We start from the raw sequence: 14,127 nt of genomic DNA on the forward strand, positions 1-14,127 counted from the left end.
TTTTTGTGCCTGTTTTCATTGTGGTGTTGCTTCCCCTTAAATTATTGCAAGGAATTTGTTTCGGATTTAGGAAATGCTTGAAAAATAATTTAAAGAAAATATTACGTTGAATCTCCAATAGGCATCATTTTTAGACTTATGAAATAATAGTTTTATTACAGTTAGGGTGATAGTAACTATATATATATATATATATATATATATATATATATATATATATATGTATATATATATATATATATATATATATATATATATATATATATATATATATATATATATATATATATATATATATATATATATATATATATATATATATATATATATATATATATATATATATATATATATATATATATATATATATATATATATATATATATATATATATATATATATATATATATATATATATATATATATATATATATATATATCCCTCTACGTCTGATCGAAAAAAAAACTACATATATATATTATATATATATATATATATATATATATATATATATATATATATATATATATATGTGTGTGTAGTTTTTTTTTCGATCAGGACGACAAAATTCCCTCTACGTTTTCTTAAACAGATGTTTAAGAAAGCAATTTAAGGATTACATGGTTTTAAAAAAATTTCCTCGTCGTCAGAAAAGTTTTAATCTCTTATTTTTATATTTGTATATATTTTTCTAATTAACTGTAAAATTTTTTTGATTTGCAATGAAGATTTAAATTTGATGGATAAAAGAGAATATTTCATTAAGTGCACCTCCCTTTATTAGAAATTTAAAGTAAAATTTTCTCAAACATGCATACTACTTAACTCCAGTATGCATTTAAACCCCGCAACCTTACAAACCTTATTAGCATACAGCGCTGCTAAATGAGAAACACTGTTTTCAAAATAACCAACTACTGCAGCAAAAATGATTTGCAATTTTACAACAAAATTAGTAAAGGACTGTGTAAATATTTTAGTTGGTATTGTATAATATGCAACAGAAAACATTCATATATTTTTCTAGTTAGCACTACTATCTATTGGCAAACGTTTTTAAGCCATTTCTAAATTTTATGGGAAAATATTACTAGCAAAGGAACAAACGCAAACCATGCGTTGCTTTTTTCACGTATTTTCTTCAAGTGATGTTGAAGACCATCTTTTTTTGGTGTATTTGGTGAATGTTTTAACGCAATAAAGTGACAGAGTCATTTGAAACATGATTAGAATTTTATTCATATGACTGAAATCCAAACAATATATGAATATATATAATACATATTGTATCATTATCACGCATAAAAGAAATTCGACTTCTATATACTTGTAAGTACAACGATGATATAAAAATTAAATAAATTGACAAAGATTCTCTCTTTGTGATAGTTGAAATTTTACAATGAGCTTCTTTTTCAAAGCTATTAGTGTAAACAAAAATAATTTAACGAAATGAACGTGAAAACATCAGTTTGTTTTCTTTTACAATGCAAGCACCTCACTTCAAGAACGAATCAGTTTTTTTAATCGAACAAAAGTGTCTTCATTTTCTCACTCACTATGTCGGTATGACCTCAAGGTAACCTAGAAAAGTATTGCACATAAGTTATAAATGCTTAATGCAAAAAAGTAAAAACGAATAAGGTAATAGAATGTTGTATAAGTTTAGACAAAAAAGACAATAAGTAAAAAAAATGAATAATTGTTATCGAAAAAAATTTTCATTTATCTTCTCATATTTTAAAGAGTAATTAAAATATAAATTTTTGAATGTATCTAACTATTTTGTTTTACTTTACAATAAAATCCAATTTTTACAACTTTTAAAAATACTGTAAGACTATAATAAATTGCAACAATCACATATACAAATGTTTAGTTTTAGCTTTAAAAATGTGCACTCATTCTGTCGACTAAAATTCAATGCATGTAATCATGTTTTTATCATTAACTGGATATAAATACACTAAATTAATTTCGTTATAAAATGCAACTTAAACAGCTCTATTCTTGATATACAGTATTCATTTTCACTATCGCAACATTAACTGAACCTAACCTTTCCGTAAAAATCGATTCGCTTTGCATTTTCGCCGATTATATTGCCTGAAATCAGAAAATATTTCGTTAATACAGCTGTAAAAGTCTTTAAACTTTTTACGCTGGACGAATTTGGTTAATTTGTATTCCTACGAATTTTCAAATTCGAATTTATATGGATTTTATATTTGAATTCATCATTATTTAAATGATGGAGACTTCCTACAAGGATTACGTTTTTTTATTTGTATTCAAACGGATTCTACGCTGATGGAATTTTTCATTTCGAACTTATACGGATTTTATTGTTGAATTCATCATAACAGCATTAATTGGATGCAAACTCTATACAAGGATTAATTTTTTTTCATTTGTATTCAAACGGATTCTACGCTGATGGAATTTTTCATTTCGAACTTATACGGATTTTATTGCTGAATTAATCATAACAGCATTAATTGGATGCAAACTCTATACAAGGATTAATTTTTTTTTCATTTGTATTCAAACGGATTCTACGCTGATGGAATTTTTCATTTCGAACTTATACGGATTTTATTGCTGAATTCATCATAACAGCATTAATTGGATGCAAACTCTATACAAGGATTAATTTTTTTTTCATTTGTATTCAAGCGGATTCTACGCTGATGGAATTTTTCATTTCGAACTTATACGGATTTTATTGCTGAATTCATCATAACAGCATTAATTGGATGCAAACTCTATACAAGGATTACGTTTTTTTCATTTGTATTCAAACGGATTTTCCGCTGATTACTTTTTTAACTCGAGTTTTCTTGAATTTAACTGAGCTCATTACTACTGCATTGATTAGGTGCAAACTTTTTACAAAGACAATGTTTTTTTTTTTATAGTTATTCACACGGATTCTTCGCTGAGGGAATTATCTGAATTTGAATTTACACGGTTTTTATTGTTGAATTCATTATCACAACAATAACCGTAAGCTTTCTACGTGGATCAAACTTTTTAATTTCAATTTATGCGGATTCTAATGTTGAAAATCGACATTATTATAATCACTATCTACGTTAACTAAATGTTAACCTTCCGAGTGTCTCTAAACAACGACACACCTCTGATGGACGTTTTGGTCCTCTTTACCTTCGGGCTCATGACTACAGGTTGAAATTCCAATTTTGGCAGGACTTGGCATGGGAGTGCCCATAAGAGGACTTGGAGGTGGCTGAGGAGCATCGGTGGGGTCCACCTCCACATAACAACATTCGTCACTACTCTCTCCCGAACATGCGTCCATTCGAACAGATTGAACTTCCGGAATGGAACAGGCACCCATTATTCTTGTGTGCTTTGTTCTGACGCAGCCATCTTTGCCCACATCTGCTGTTACCTGAGGGTAGGAAATACTTCATAAAAACTCATTGCTTAATAATTTATCATTACTAAAAATTAAGTGCGTATACTACTGAAAAAATTCCAGATCATATAACTGTAAAAAGTACTGGCATTTTAAGAGCCGGTACTTTTTTTACCGTAATTTGATCCGAAATTCTAAAAATCTAATTAGCCGCAATTTTTATACTGTGTTATTTACTGTAAAATCACTGAGATATTAAATTTAAATAAATATTGATATAAAAATTACAGTATAAACTTTTACTATAAAAATGAGTTTTACGAAAAATATTTACTAGTTACAATACTCAGGATGCCAGTACTTTCTACTCTAATTTGATCTACAATTTTTACAGAGTACAAGGTTAGCAAGAAACATGTTTTCCTATTCAGAAGATTTTAAAATGCATTCTATTGGTCTAAAGGAATATTAATTTAATCTACAGCGAATTCGAATGATGCGTCTGACATATACTAAACAAAAAAAAATTCAGTATAAAAATTCGCATTAAATAAATGATATTTTTTAGTATATATTGAAGAGATGAGACATCGTTTAGTGCTACGTGTCCATCAACAATAAGAAGATGGCGGCGGCACGAGCTTTTAGTTATTCACATCATTCCCCACTTGCAAGATAAAGCGCTTCTACTGGTAGAAAGTCGTTCCACCAGAGTCACCAAAAACTCTGTTGCTTCAATCAGGCACTCTTTAGAGCTTACATAGCTTTTTTATATTTAGTCTTTCAAATGAAAAAACGATTTAAATTGATCATCCTTACACTCTCAGATAAATCGATCAAATATCAACCATATTATAGGTATATTGACACTTAGTACGGTGCAAATTTGCTCAACATTAAATTAGATGCAAAATTAAATTATGTTTTCAATTGAGACTGGCTTTTTATCGCTTAATGAAATCAAAAATGTTTTATTTCCTCCTATAATATGGTTCAATTCAGAATCTTAATTAGGCTGCAGCAAATTTGAACTTCTCAGAGCGATCTAGAAATTTATAAAGTATTATATTCAGGAAAATAAGCTTAAAAAGCAAATATGCTTAATAAGCAAATAACTGCGAATAGTTAGAGCAGCAATATATTTTTTTCCGTGATAGTTAAACATGATTTTTATCATTCTTCATTACTTCATTAACCTCATTTTATATTTTATAAAATACATTTTAATCACAATTTTATATTTAAAAAACTGTATTTATTTAAATTTTTTTGTTGCTTCACTAGTAGGTTTTGAAACTGTTTTTGAAAATGCACATAGCTGTTAAAAAAATAGAAAAAAAGAAAATAGAATCATCCCAGAATCTGTTTAAACTACTTACGCAGGAAAGCATAAAACGCATTAGATATAAATGCATGTTTGTCTAATACAATTTACAATTTCACACAATCACCTTAAGAGTTAATTTTTTAAATAATTTTTAAAGCATTTGATTTTGAAAACCGCAACTCTTTTCGTGGCTTTCTTCTGAGAACAGGTGTATTATTTTAAGATGGATGATTTTCAAAGTTCGAATTTTTGCGCAAAATTATCCTTCTTTAATAAATGCAAAGTTAAACTGCATTTGCACACAAATAATTGTTGCTTTTTGCATACTACCATAGATAGTACGAAAGCTAATTCGGTGACGATCCTTCGAGAAAAAAAAGGAAAGAAAACTAAAATTCATACGACTTTTTTGAATTCCTAATTTCCGAATGTTTTGTCAATCACCCCTAATTCTTTTCAGGGGGATTTATGAATTCTTCATTATCGTATAGAAATATCAATGTACAGTGGTGTAAGAAATTAAGAGAATTTGCTGACTTGCTCGATTATCTCTAGAACAACAGGACCGATTCTAATGAAATTTTATATGTACATACATTGATACAATACAAAACAAATAATCATTCAACAATTGTAACACGCACGCATGATCGTGCGTAGCACTCGTTGGAGTCGGAAGGTATGAAATTGCCACAGGACAATCCACGCCAATTGCCACAGGAAATGATAAACTGCCTTATTTCAAGTATGAAATCACACTGCAAGGCCCGTGTATATGTAAGAGGGGACCATACGCACCATTAACCCATTTTTTTTGTTTGTTCTGCAACCGCTGTTTCATACCTTTCGACTACAACGAGTGTTACGTACGATCATGAGCGTATATTGCAATTATTGAATAATTATTTGTTTTGTATTGTATCAATGTATGTACACATCAAATTTCATTAAAATCGATACTATAGTTCTAGAGATAATCGACAAAGTCTGCAAATTATCCTTTAATTTTATTCACCAGTGTATTTTTTAAAGAGTAAATAGAGTCATTACCGATTTTTTATTTGACACACATGGACTTTTTGACTGATTCGTCTTTTCGGACGGCGGTGATCCTTCGAAACAAGGAACAATGTAGTTTATAGGATGTTCTGCATCCGCAGATTCTGAATGTTTGGGTGATTTCCCAATTTCATATGTATTGCTTGTTCGCGTTATATCTGGCGCTGATTTTTTGCTGGGGCCAGGACTGGATCTCCTTTGGTGCCAGGTGTGCGGAAATGCAAGACTAGGAGTGCATGGAGCAGAGCGACCTGAAAAAAATATTTTAGAAAGCATATTTTAGAAAGCAATATTTTCAATAATTGTGTGTATAAGAAATAGATCTAAGCAAGGAATTTATGTCGATAAACTGTAATTATTCACTAAATGGCCATTTAGTTTTTAAAGTTTTGTAAATTTGCTTATGCTAACGGGGTAATCATGCCAAAAAGGGATGATATTTTTTTTTCATTTAAAAATTAAAAGTTTACTTTATTATCAATTTTTTTCCTTTGTGAAAATTGACATTTTCAAAATAGCCTCTTGATTTTGTTTTATATAAACATATTAATGAAGAAATACAATTCTATATAGAGTTTATGTTTCTGCAACCCATAATACCATTTACGCCACAATTCGAGAATAATTAAAATGATGCCTGTCATATTTTGTCTTTACAAATTTATCATTATTAATATCATAGCTATATCTACTTAGACCAGTGGTGACGTGACGGAATATATGATTAAATACAACTCTAACGAAGTAATGCAAGCACAATACTCATGATCAACATCGGGCGATTAAGAACTGAACTAAACTTGAAAAAGATTACAGCAATGATATTTGGGTATGGCTAAAAGATGGATTGACAGCACTCAAAGTCGACTTTAAATTCAATGTGAAAACAATGCTGAGGTAAAAACTCTGTGGAACACACACTTTTATCTTTTGGTGATAAGTGCGTGTTCCACTGAGTTCTTACCTCAAGGATTGACCTTCAACACCGTCGAAACTAAACTCAGTGGTGCGACAGCCAATAGAGAGACAAGGCTTACTGTGCCTATCTCAGTTTTCTTGACCTTGGGCTCTGGAGTGCAAGAGCAGATGTTTCGGTTAGGTGGTCAGCCGAAAGCAGAAACCCCAGTGTGTTTAGTTCCCAAACATGTTTGTACTCATTTATCGACTCACTGAAGGAATGAAAGTCTCAGTCAACCTTGACTGACCCGAGGATTGAACCCAGGATCTTAAATAGTGTTTACCTAGTGGATATTCTTTAAGGATAGGAAAGAGGATCGCTCTTAGGGAAAAGACGTCGCCCTAACCAATCGGCTGTGTCACGATCGTCACTCTGCGCCACACCATATTCCTAGTCACACGTCTGTATTTTTCCTCAAATTCCAACAACGTACAAGGTAGTATAACTGCCTCAGGCTGTCTAGATCGTCAAACTGATGCCCCGGATGACTACTTTCTGTTTTTTTGTTTTGATAGAATTAAGTTACCTAATCGGTACTGACAACAGCTTCAAAACCGGCAGAATGCGAAAGAAAAGCCTCCCCAGGCTCACCTATTCTGATAGTACATGTGCTAACTGACTATGTACACTTACTAATACGAGATGTGATGCAAGAGTCACCTATTCAGATCGCGTCTGTGTGATTTTGGAGCCCCTAGATTCAGAAAGACTCGTTTTATGAATGATGGCGTTGGCCATGAAATGGAAGTCGCTCGATTAAGTTTATGTGATTACGATACAGAAAGAGTTATGAGGAGTGGAGTTCAAGGCCTCCGAGGAGGCGTACACGAAATGATTTTGTATGTTGTAAGAGCGTGCTCGAAGAAATTATTTTGAAAACTGATACAACAGATATCGTCTATATCGAAATTGATGTCGTCAATAAATCTCTTTTTGAAAAATATACGACATGCACCTGGTATCCGAAACTCTCCAGAATGACAGCATATTGCATCCACAGATTATTATCTGCAAATTGGTATCTGAAAATTAACGTAACAAAACAGCATTTGCAGATGATTACCCACCTCAGAGTTTTAAAAAAAAAAGGGTAAATGAAGAAAAAAAATTGTAGCAGAAAAAACTGAGAGTAAATAAAAATTAAAGACAAAATGAGAAAGAAAACAGTTGTTCTATCTTTATGTATGAAAATTAAGGAATACTTTTCCTTTAAAAAATCTGTTACCTTCAAAAGAAGCTTAATGCTTATTTTTATAATTGTTGTTTATTTGTCTTAAAAATTACCTGTGGTGGTGCGGTAATGCTAAACATAATGAATTACATTTAAAAACGAGCAAATCAGAATATCGTAAAATAAAATTCTGGTAAGTCCTTACTCTAAAATTAAAAATATATATATTTTATATTGTAATTATAATCTGCTTGTTAATTAATTTTATAAATACAGTTTTTTTTACCTTTTCAGATTTTATTATAAATAAATATTTTTTTCCTTATTTTTAGGCAAAACTTATATTTGACTGTATAAAATTCAAACGAATTCTAAACATAAAGATTTTATTTAATTTACTAAACTAAATTGTATTTTAAAATAATAATCATTGACTGACTTCACCAGGAGTCGCAGGCAAATTTGAATTTATGAAGATTGTATTACAGATTAACTATATGAAATCTGCTACCAGGATCATGACCTACTTGTTCGAGAAAAATTACTCTAAAATTAGTTCAAAATATATATTTTCTGGTCTTGTAAGTTATTATGAAGGAAGAAATATCTGTTAAAAAGAAATCAATCTGTTTGAAAAAAATTATTACCAATGAAATTCCAAGAACGTCCTTTAGAGTGAGTAATCTTTGTAGGGGATGTCTTGAAGAAGCTGTGTTTTGCTGAACTTTGCTGTATGGAAAGAACTGCCTTTCTCGCTGACCAAAGCTCTACAATTCCTTTTAACTCTCGAATGATTTCCGTTCCTTTCTGAGTTCGAAATTGGAAAACACCTTCTCCCGTTATGGATCTCCTGCAGGAAACAATGCAATTAAGATAAATTTTGAAAACACTTCAGAGACAAAATTTTAAAATAAGCTTAATTTTTGCACTTAAAAATCATATTTGTCCTATTTTTTGATGCGATTGATTAACTGCCATTGGATTCAAACAAATTTAAATTGAATTCATATTGATATTGAATATTTTAGATTTAATGTTCTATCAATGAAAATCATGCATAGATATTGAGTTGGTTATCTCAGATTGAATATCCTATCATTAAAAATCATATATTGATGTTGACTTTTATGTCATAGATTGTGTTTAGTGTATTTAGTTTATAGTTACAAGTTTTTTAAGTGAGTAATCAATGCAAATGTACATGGAAAGCAATAGCAGAAAGAATGAGAGAATAGAACTAGAACTAGAATATTCCAAAAAAAAAGATATTTGTAAGAAGAAGGATAAAGAATACAAAACAAAAATTTATGATGACAGAAGTATTTTTTTTAAAAGAAACTTAACAAAGAAATAGATAAATTGAAAAAAAAGAAGACAAAGGAAAAATAAAAAGACACTGATACAAGCAGTATTAATTTAGGAAGGATATTCTTTTAATAATATTCCTTAGGCATTGAGGAAAGCTATTAGAAACGCAAATCGTGCATTACATGTATCTCCAAGCAAACGTTGTACTGCTCTATGCATACTCTGTAACCTTACTATAAAAACAAAAGAAATAGCCTAGTAACTAAGTTTCTGAGGAAACAAAAAAAACTTGTAACAAATTTCTACTCATCTGATAAACTTTTTTACCAAACTTCTGGTTGAGCTGAGTGCATGATTGTCAAAGAAAACGGACAGAAAGTCAACAAAGCCAAATGTGCACCATGATGGAAGCATATCAAGTATCAAAGCAAATACATTCAAACATAAAAATTGACAGATCTGAGGTTTGCTGTACCTGTTAATATTTTATGCGTTGGTAAACACCATATAAAATGCGTATGTGCTACTCACGAAAATGTGAATTTTCTATTAAAATCACAGTTGTTTGTCCAATAATTACATAGAATTACTAAATCTAGCCACTTGTGGCAATCTCTCAATTGACTTTTTATTTAATAACCGTCGTTGAACATCTGATCCAAATTTGAGTTTACGGCTACCAATGTTTAACTCCTTAGCCTTGTAATTTTGAACCCAATACAAAAGACAAGAGAACTATTCGACCGGTACCCCTAGAGGTATTGATTTGTTTTGGAAACTTTAAGGACTTTGGGCCCCGACATATTTAATGTACACCAGTCACAATTTAAAACACTGGGATTCTTTTGACGTTGCTATGGATAGTTTTGCAAGCGTAAAAAGTTCCAGGAAAAAATTGGGTAGTTAATTTCGTTGCCCAAATACCTAAAATTGAGAAAGAAACAACCATTGCACTGTTTTTTTTAAACAGAGTCTGGTAAAATAAAAACTTTCAAATCTAACTGCAAAAATGTAGCACGGGTTTCAGTTATAGCAGTGCTGCCAACTCCAACTTTAAATAACAGAAGAGTCACTTTTAACAGTGATATTTCCCATTAACTTTTTGTCAAATTTGTAAGACATGTTTCCTCTCTGTTGCGATGCATTATTTGGACTTAGAAAAAGGGGGGTTGGAATTCAACTATTTTTAAACTTTGGCTTAAGGAGTACGGAAATTATTTCCTAAATCAGGACACTAACTGATCTTTCATCAGTTTACATAGTTTGAAATCTAATCACAGGTCTGAGTGTTCCCAGTATCTACGTCACAAGACTGATTTTTCTAGTATCCCACTGTTTCCTGACATTTAGAAATCTGTTCTAATTTAATAATTTGAGCCCTAGGTTCTTTCGAAACCTCCTCCTACCTGTTCGATAATCTTGTTCAAACTTGTCCCCTGTCACTGTTGATTTAACTACTTAGTACGTGCTTGACTCTTTACTTCTCAACTATTATTTGGTTCTCAACTCTCACTCGGTCATTTTTTTTCTCTTTTATACCATATAGATATATTGATGAGGCAATGGCTTAAAGATTGTGTTGCAATTGTAAATAACATATTTTCGATAGTTTCAAATAAAATAACAAACATTTTAATAGAATGGTTTCAGATATGACACTTCTAATCCCTCATGATTTCGTAAAATTTTAAATTACGAAGGAAGATATAAATAAACACATCAGAAAAAGAAATATGAAAACAAAAAATAACATACTTGAAATTGTAAAACGAAATTCTATATCGCAGCTAGAATTATTTGCGGTCTTCCATTAAACTGATTGCTTTGGAAGTCAATTTTAATCTTCTGAGAATATGAGTGCTTGAATTTCGTAGAATGAGTTATAAAAAAATATTTTTACTGTTGTTTTAAATTCATTGGAGAGTAACCTTGTAGATTGACAATCAGCAGATATCTAACAGCAGGTATCACATTACTTCACAGAAAACGCTTGGCAGGGAAAGTAAGACGTTTGTTAACAGGCACATTCTAAAAGTATTCTAAAGCAAAAAAAAAATACGTATTATAGAAAGAGAGGGCTAAGATTTGGTGAGCGATAGTGTGCAGGTAAAGAGATTTCCCTAATAATTATTGATACAGACATTAGATATAGATTTGAACTTGGGATTATGAATTAGAGAACACAGAAATAAATGGCTCTTTATTTAAAAATAGCTAAGATAAAATATTCCAGCTGGGATTTTTTTTTTGAATTAAATAATTTGAAATCCGTCGCTTGTTAAAACAAAATTTTCTTATCAAGCAAATTAAAAAAAACTATATAAAAGAAGGCTGTGAATTATATGTTGTTTAGATTTAATTTAGGACAATTCTTTAATTACAGAGATCATTTGAATTGAAAATAATAACTGTAGAATAAAATAATAAATACTAAACTGTAACTGTGAAAATAATAAACTGTAGAATTAATTAACAAGGAAAAGGTCCCACAGTGGGCTGATTGTAAGACCACCAGTAGATCATTGAAGCCAAATATCAAGAATAGTCCAAGAACAGTGAACTGATTGTAAGACTACCAGTAGATCATTAAAGCCAAGTATCACTGGCAGCTATCAGTTAGCAGATGGGTGAACATTTTGATAAGCTTGCAAAAGTACCGAGGGTGGGTGTTGTTTGCTCTTGTTAAGTTTGTTTCGTACTCGAAGTCAGGCACTACTGTAAAGTACTCGTCGTTGGAATACCAAGGTAGGAAATCCATCCTCTCAGCAGAAGATCAAAATTGTGATGGTCATTAACAGCCCGTTAGTCAAGTGTACTGTGACGTAACTATACCAATACTATTACTTCTACTTTAATTGCTTTAATGATCTTTAATGATTGGTAACTATACCAATACTATTACTTCAACTTTAATTGCTTTGCACTTTAGCATCCAAATAGAGTCTCGGTGCTGCCATCTAGTGTGGCAGAAACTAGGCGTCCAAGTTAACTTGGCCAACGGTATCTCACCCATTGTGGTGGTCCTGAAAGAGTGGATACCACTTCTTGAGAACGCACTAGGTCTGCTCATCGGGAAGACTGATTGTGCAGCTCATTGGAAATTTAAAAAAAACTTTAACTGCTTTTAAAATTTATTTTCCCTCATTGCAGCTATCTCTCAGGATCATTTTTTCAAGTAATTATTGTGCTTGCTCGTATTGGGTAAAGTGTATTAAGTTTTGAAAATTTATGTAAGAAGAAGCAGTGCAAAATTTCAAAAAATAAATGTTTCCAGCAATGTGCTACGAAAAAATGATTATCTATCTCATTGCAATTTTTAATAATATATTTATCATTGTTTTTAATTTATTGTAAAATATGTCAAAGCAAAAGAGATACCTTCCTACTTCTAAAGACACAATCGTGGTTTTAGTTCTTCCCGTTGACCCTGTCGACTCGTGAAGATATTGCCGAATGTAAGCAACTGGCCATACAACAAAACACGAGGCCATACCAGGTTTCGCTAGTCCAACTCCATGACTGAATATCGCCAGCTGTAAGTCGCCACTCATGCCAAGACGTTGAGAGTCCTCTGTTGGATTGACTGAAACGTGGAAGATTTCCCGAGCAAAAGACACTACAGAAACAAATGATACATATTATCTCCATTCTGAAATCATACAAATAATCTGCTTTAAAAGAAATGGAATCACGAAAAAAAGTCTTAAATCTAACCGGAAAAAAATTCGTTTTAAGACGTAACTTGCTGATTATTGGATGGAAAAATAAGCTTAAATTCATACATAACTAACGAGTACTGAGAATTTATGTATTCAAGATTATCTATAATTACAGGGGGTGGACGAAATAATGAAAACACTTCTATACTAATACAATTTTTTCATATTTCTCCAGAAATACCTAACAAAATATTTTATAACTTCAAAAGTGTTTAGATCATGCGATTATTCGTACATATCAAGGAAGTTAAAAGCTTTTCGAGGTTTGAGGGGCCAACAATAAATAACAAACGGAAAATAATGCTTTTGAACTCCCTATGCCCAAAAATGTAGCAACAGATTTGTAACTTGTGGTTATTAGTTTGGTTATTATATGCAATAATAAAGCAAAATTTCGTAAGTCTGACTTAAATATTTATGGAAATATGAACATTTTTCATAAAAAAGCTAATTTAGTTTTTGTCTTTTTTTACTATAATGTTTAAAATGTTCCATTAAACTGAATAAATTTTTTGGAACACTTTAAAATTAATTAAAAAAAACATTTTCTTTGAAATTTGAGAAAAAATCGTTTAAAACTGCGCAAGCAAGCTGTTCTAACTATTGCAGGAAATATTCACCGACTCAATATAAGCTTCGAAACTAAAGTCTGTCTTCCAAAGATTTAAAGATCAAAACAATTAAGGATCAAAACAACCCCAGCGTCACTTCTAGTATTAAAAATGTACGATATGTATATCTTAGGTCACCTGGCACGCACACACATCAACGGTACGTTCTATAGAATTGTTTTTATAAAGGTCCGTCAAAGCTGTCCCCGCTCTGGAGGATCATAAACTTCGACCTTCAAAAATTAATACTTAAGATATTATCCTCACTTAAACTTTGTCATTCACAAGTTTATGCACGCCAAATGACAACAAAAATATTTACAAGGGGCATCCCTGCTTATGTGATGGAGACTGGATGAAAATAGCTATGGAACACAAAGGAGGAGCTGCTTCACCATCGGAATGTGTGCTCAGTTGGACATTCACAGCATGAACCAAAATCAGTGTAAGAGTATAAATATTCTATCACGGTTTCTTTAACGTTACATATTTCTAAAAATACAGTTCTTTAATAGAACAACACATGGGAGGAACTGGTTCACCATCGGAATGTGTGCCGGGCTGAACATTCACTGCATGAACCAAAAAGAG

The 14,127-nt window shown here is 31.1% G+C and overlaps 1 protein-coding gene across 2 annotated transcripts in view; it reads right to left on the bottom strand.

Moving 5' to 3' along the window:
* Nucleotides 1–1,215: 1,215 nt before the first annotated feature.
* The window catches only part of LOC107451933 (uncharacterized), a 100,133-nt gene continuing 87,221 nt past the window's right edge, over nucleotides 1,216–14,127 (bottom strand). The window contains exons 4-8 of one of the 2 annotated variants that reach the window (XM_016068177.4): nucleotides 12,585–12,822; nucleotides 8,546–8,748; nucleotides 5,761–6,020; nucleotides 3,170–3,416; nucleotides 1,216–1,585 (exon numbers count right to left, since the gene is read on the bottom strand). In XM_016068177.4, coding sequence (XP_015923663.1) covers nucleotides 1,560–1,585; nucleotides 3,170–3,416; nucleotides 5,761–6,020; nucleotides 8,546–8,748; nucleotides 12,585–12,822 — 974 coding nt within the window. In that variant the 3' untranslated portion in view covers nucleotides 1,216–1,559. Of the gene's footprint in view, nucleotides 1,586–3,141; nucleotides 3,417–5,760; nucleotides 6,021–8,545; nucleotides 8,749–12,584; nucleotides 12,823–14,127 lie in introns of both variants that reach the window. The other variant, XM_016068176.4, reaches the window with a different exon arrangement.

The sequence above is a fragment of the Parasteatoda tepidariorum genome, chromosome 10 (assembly GCF_982258835.1).
Source record: "Parasteatoda tepidariorum strain Cologne lab strain chromosome 10, Ptep-v5.0, whole genome shotgun sequence".
Taxonomy (NCBI): Eukaryota; Metazoa; Arthropoda; class Arachnida; order Araneae; family Theridiidae; genus Parasteatoda; species Parasteatoda tepidariorum.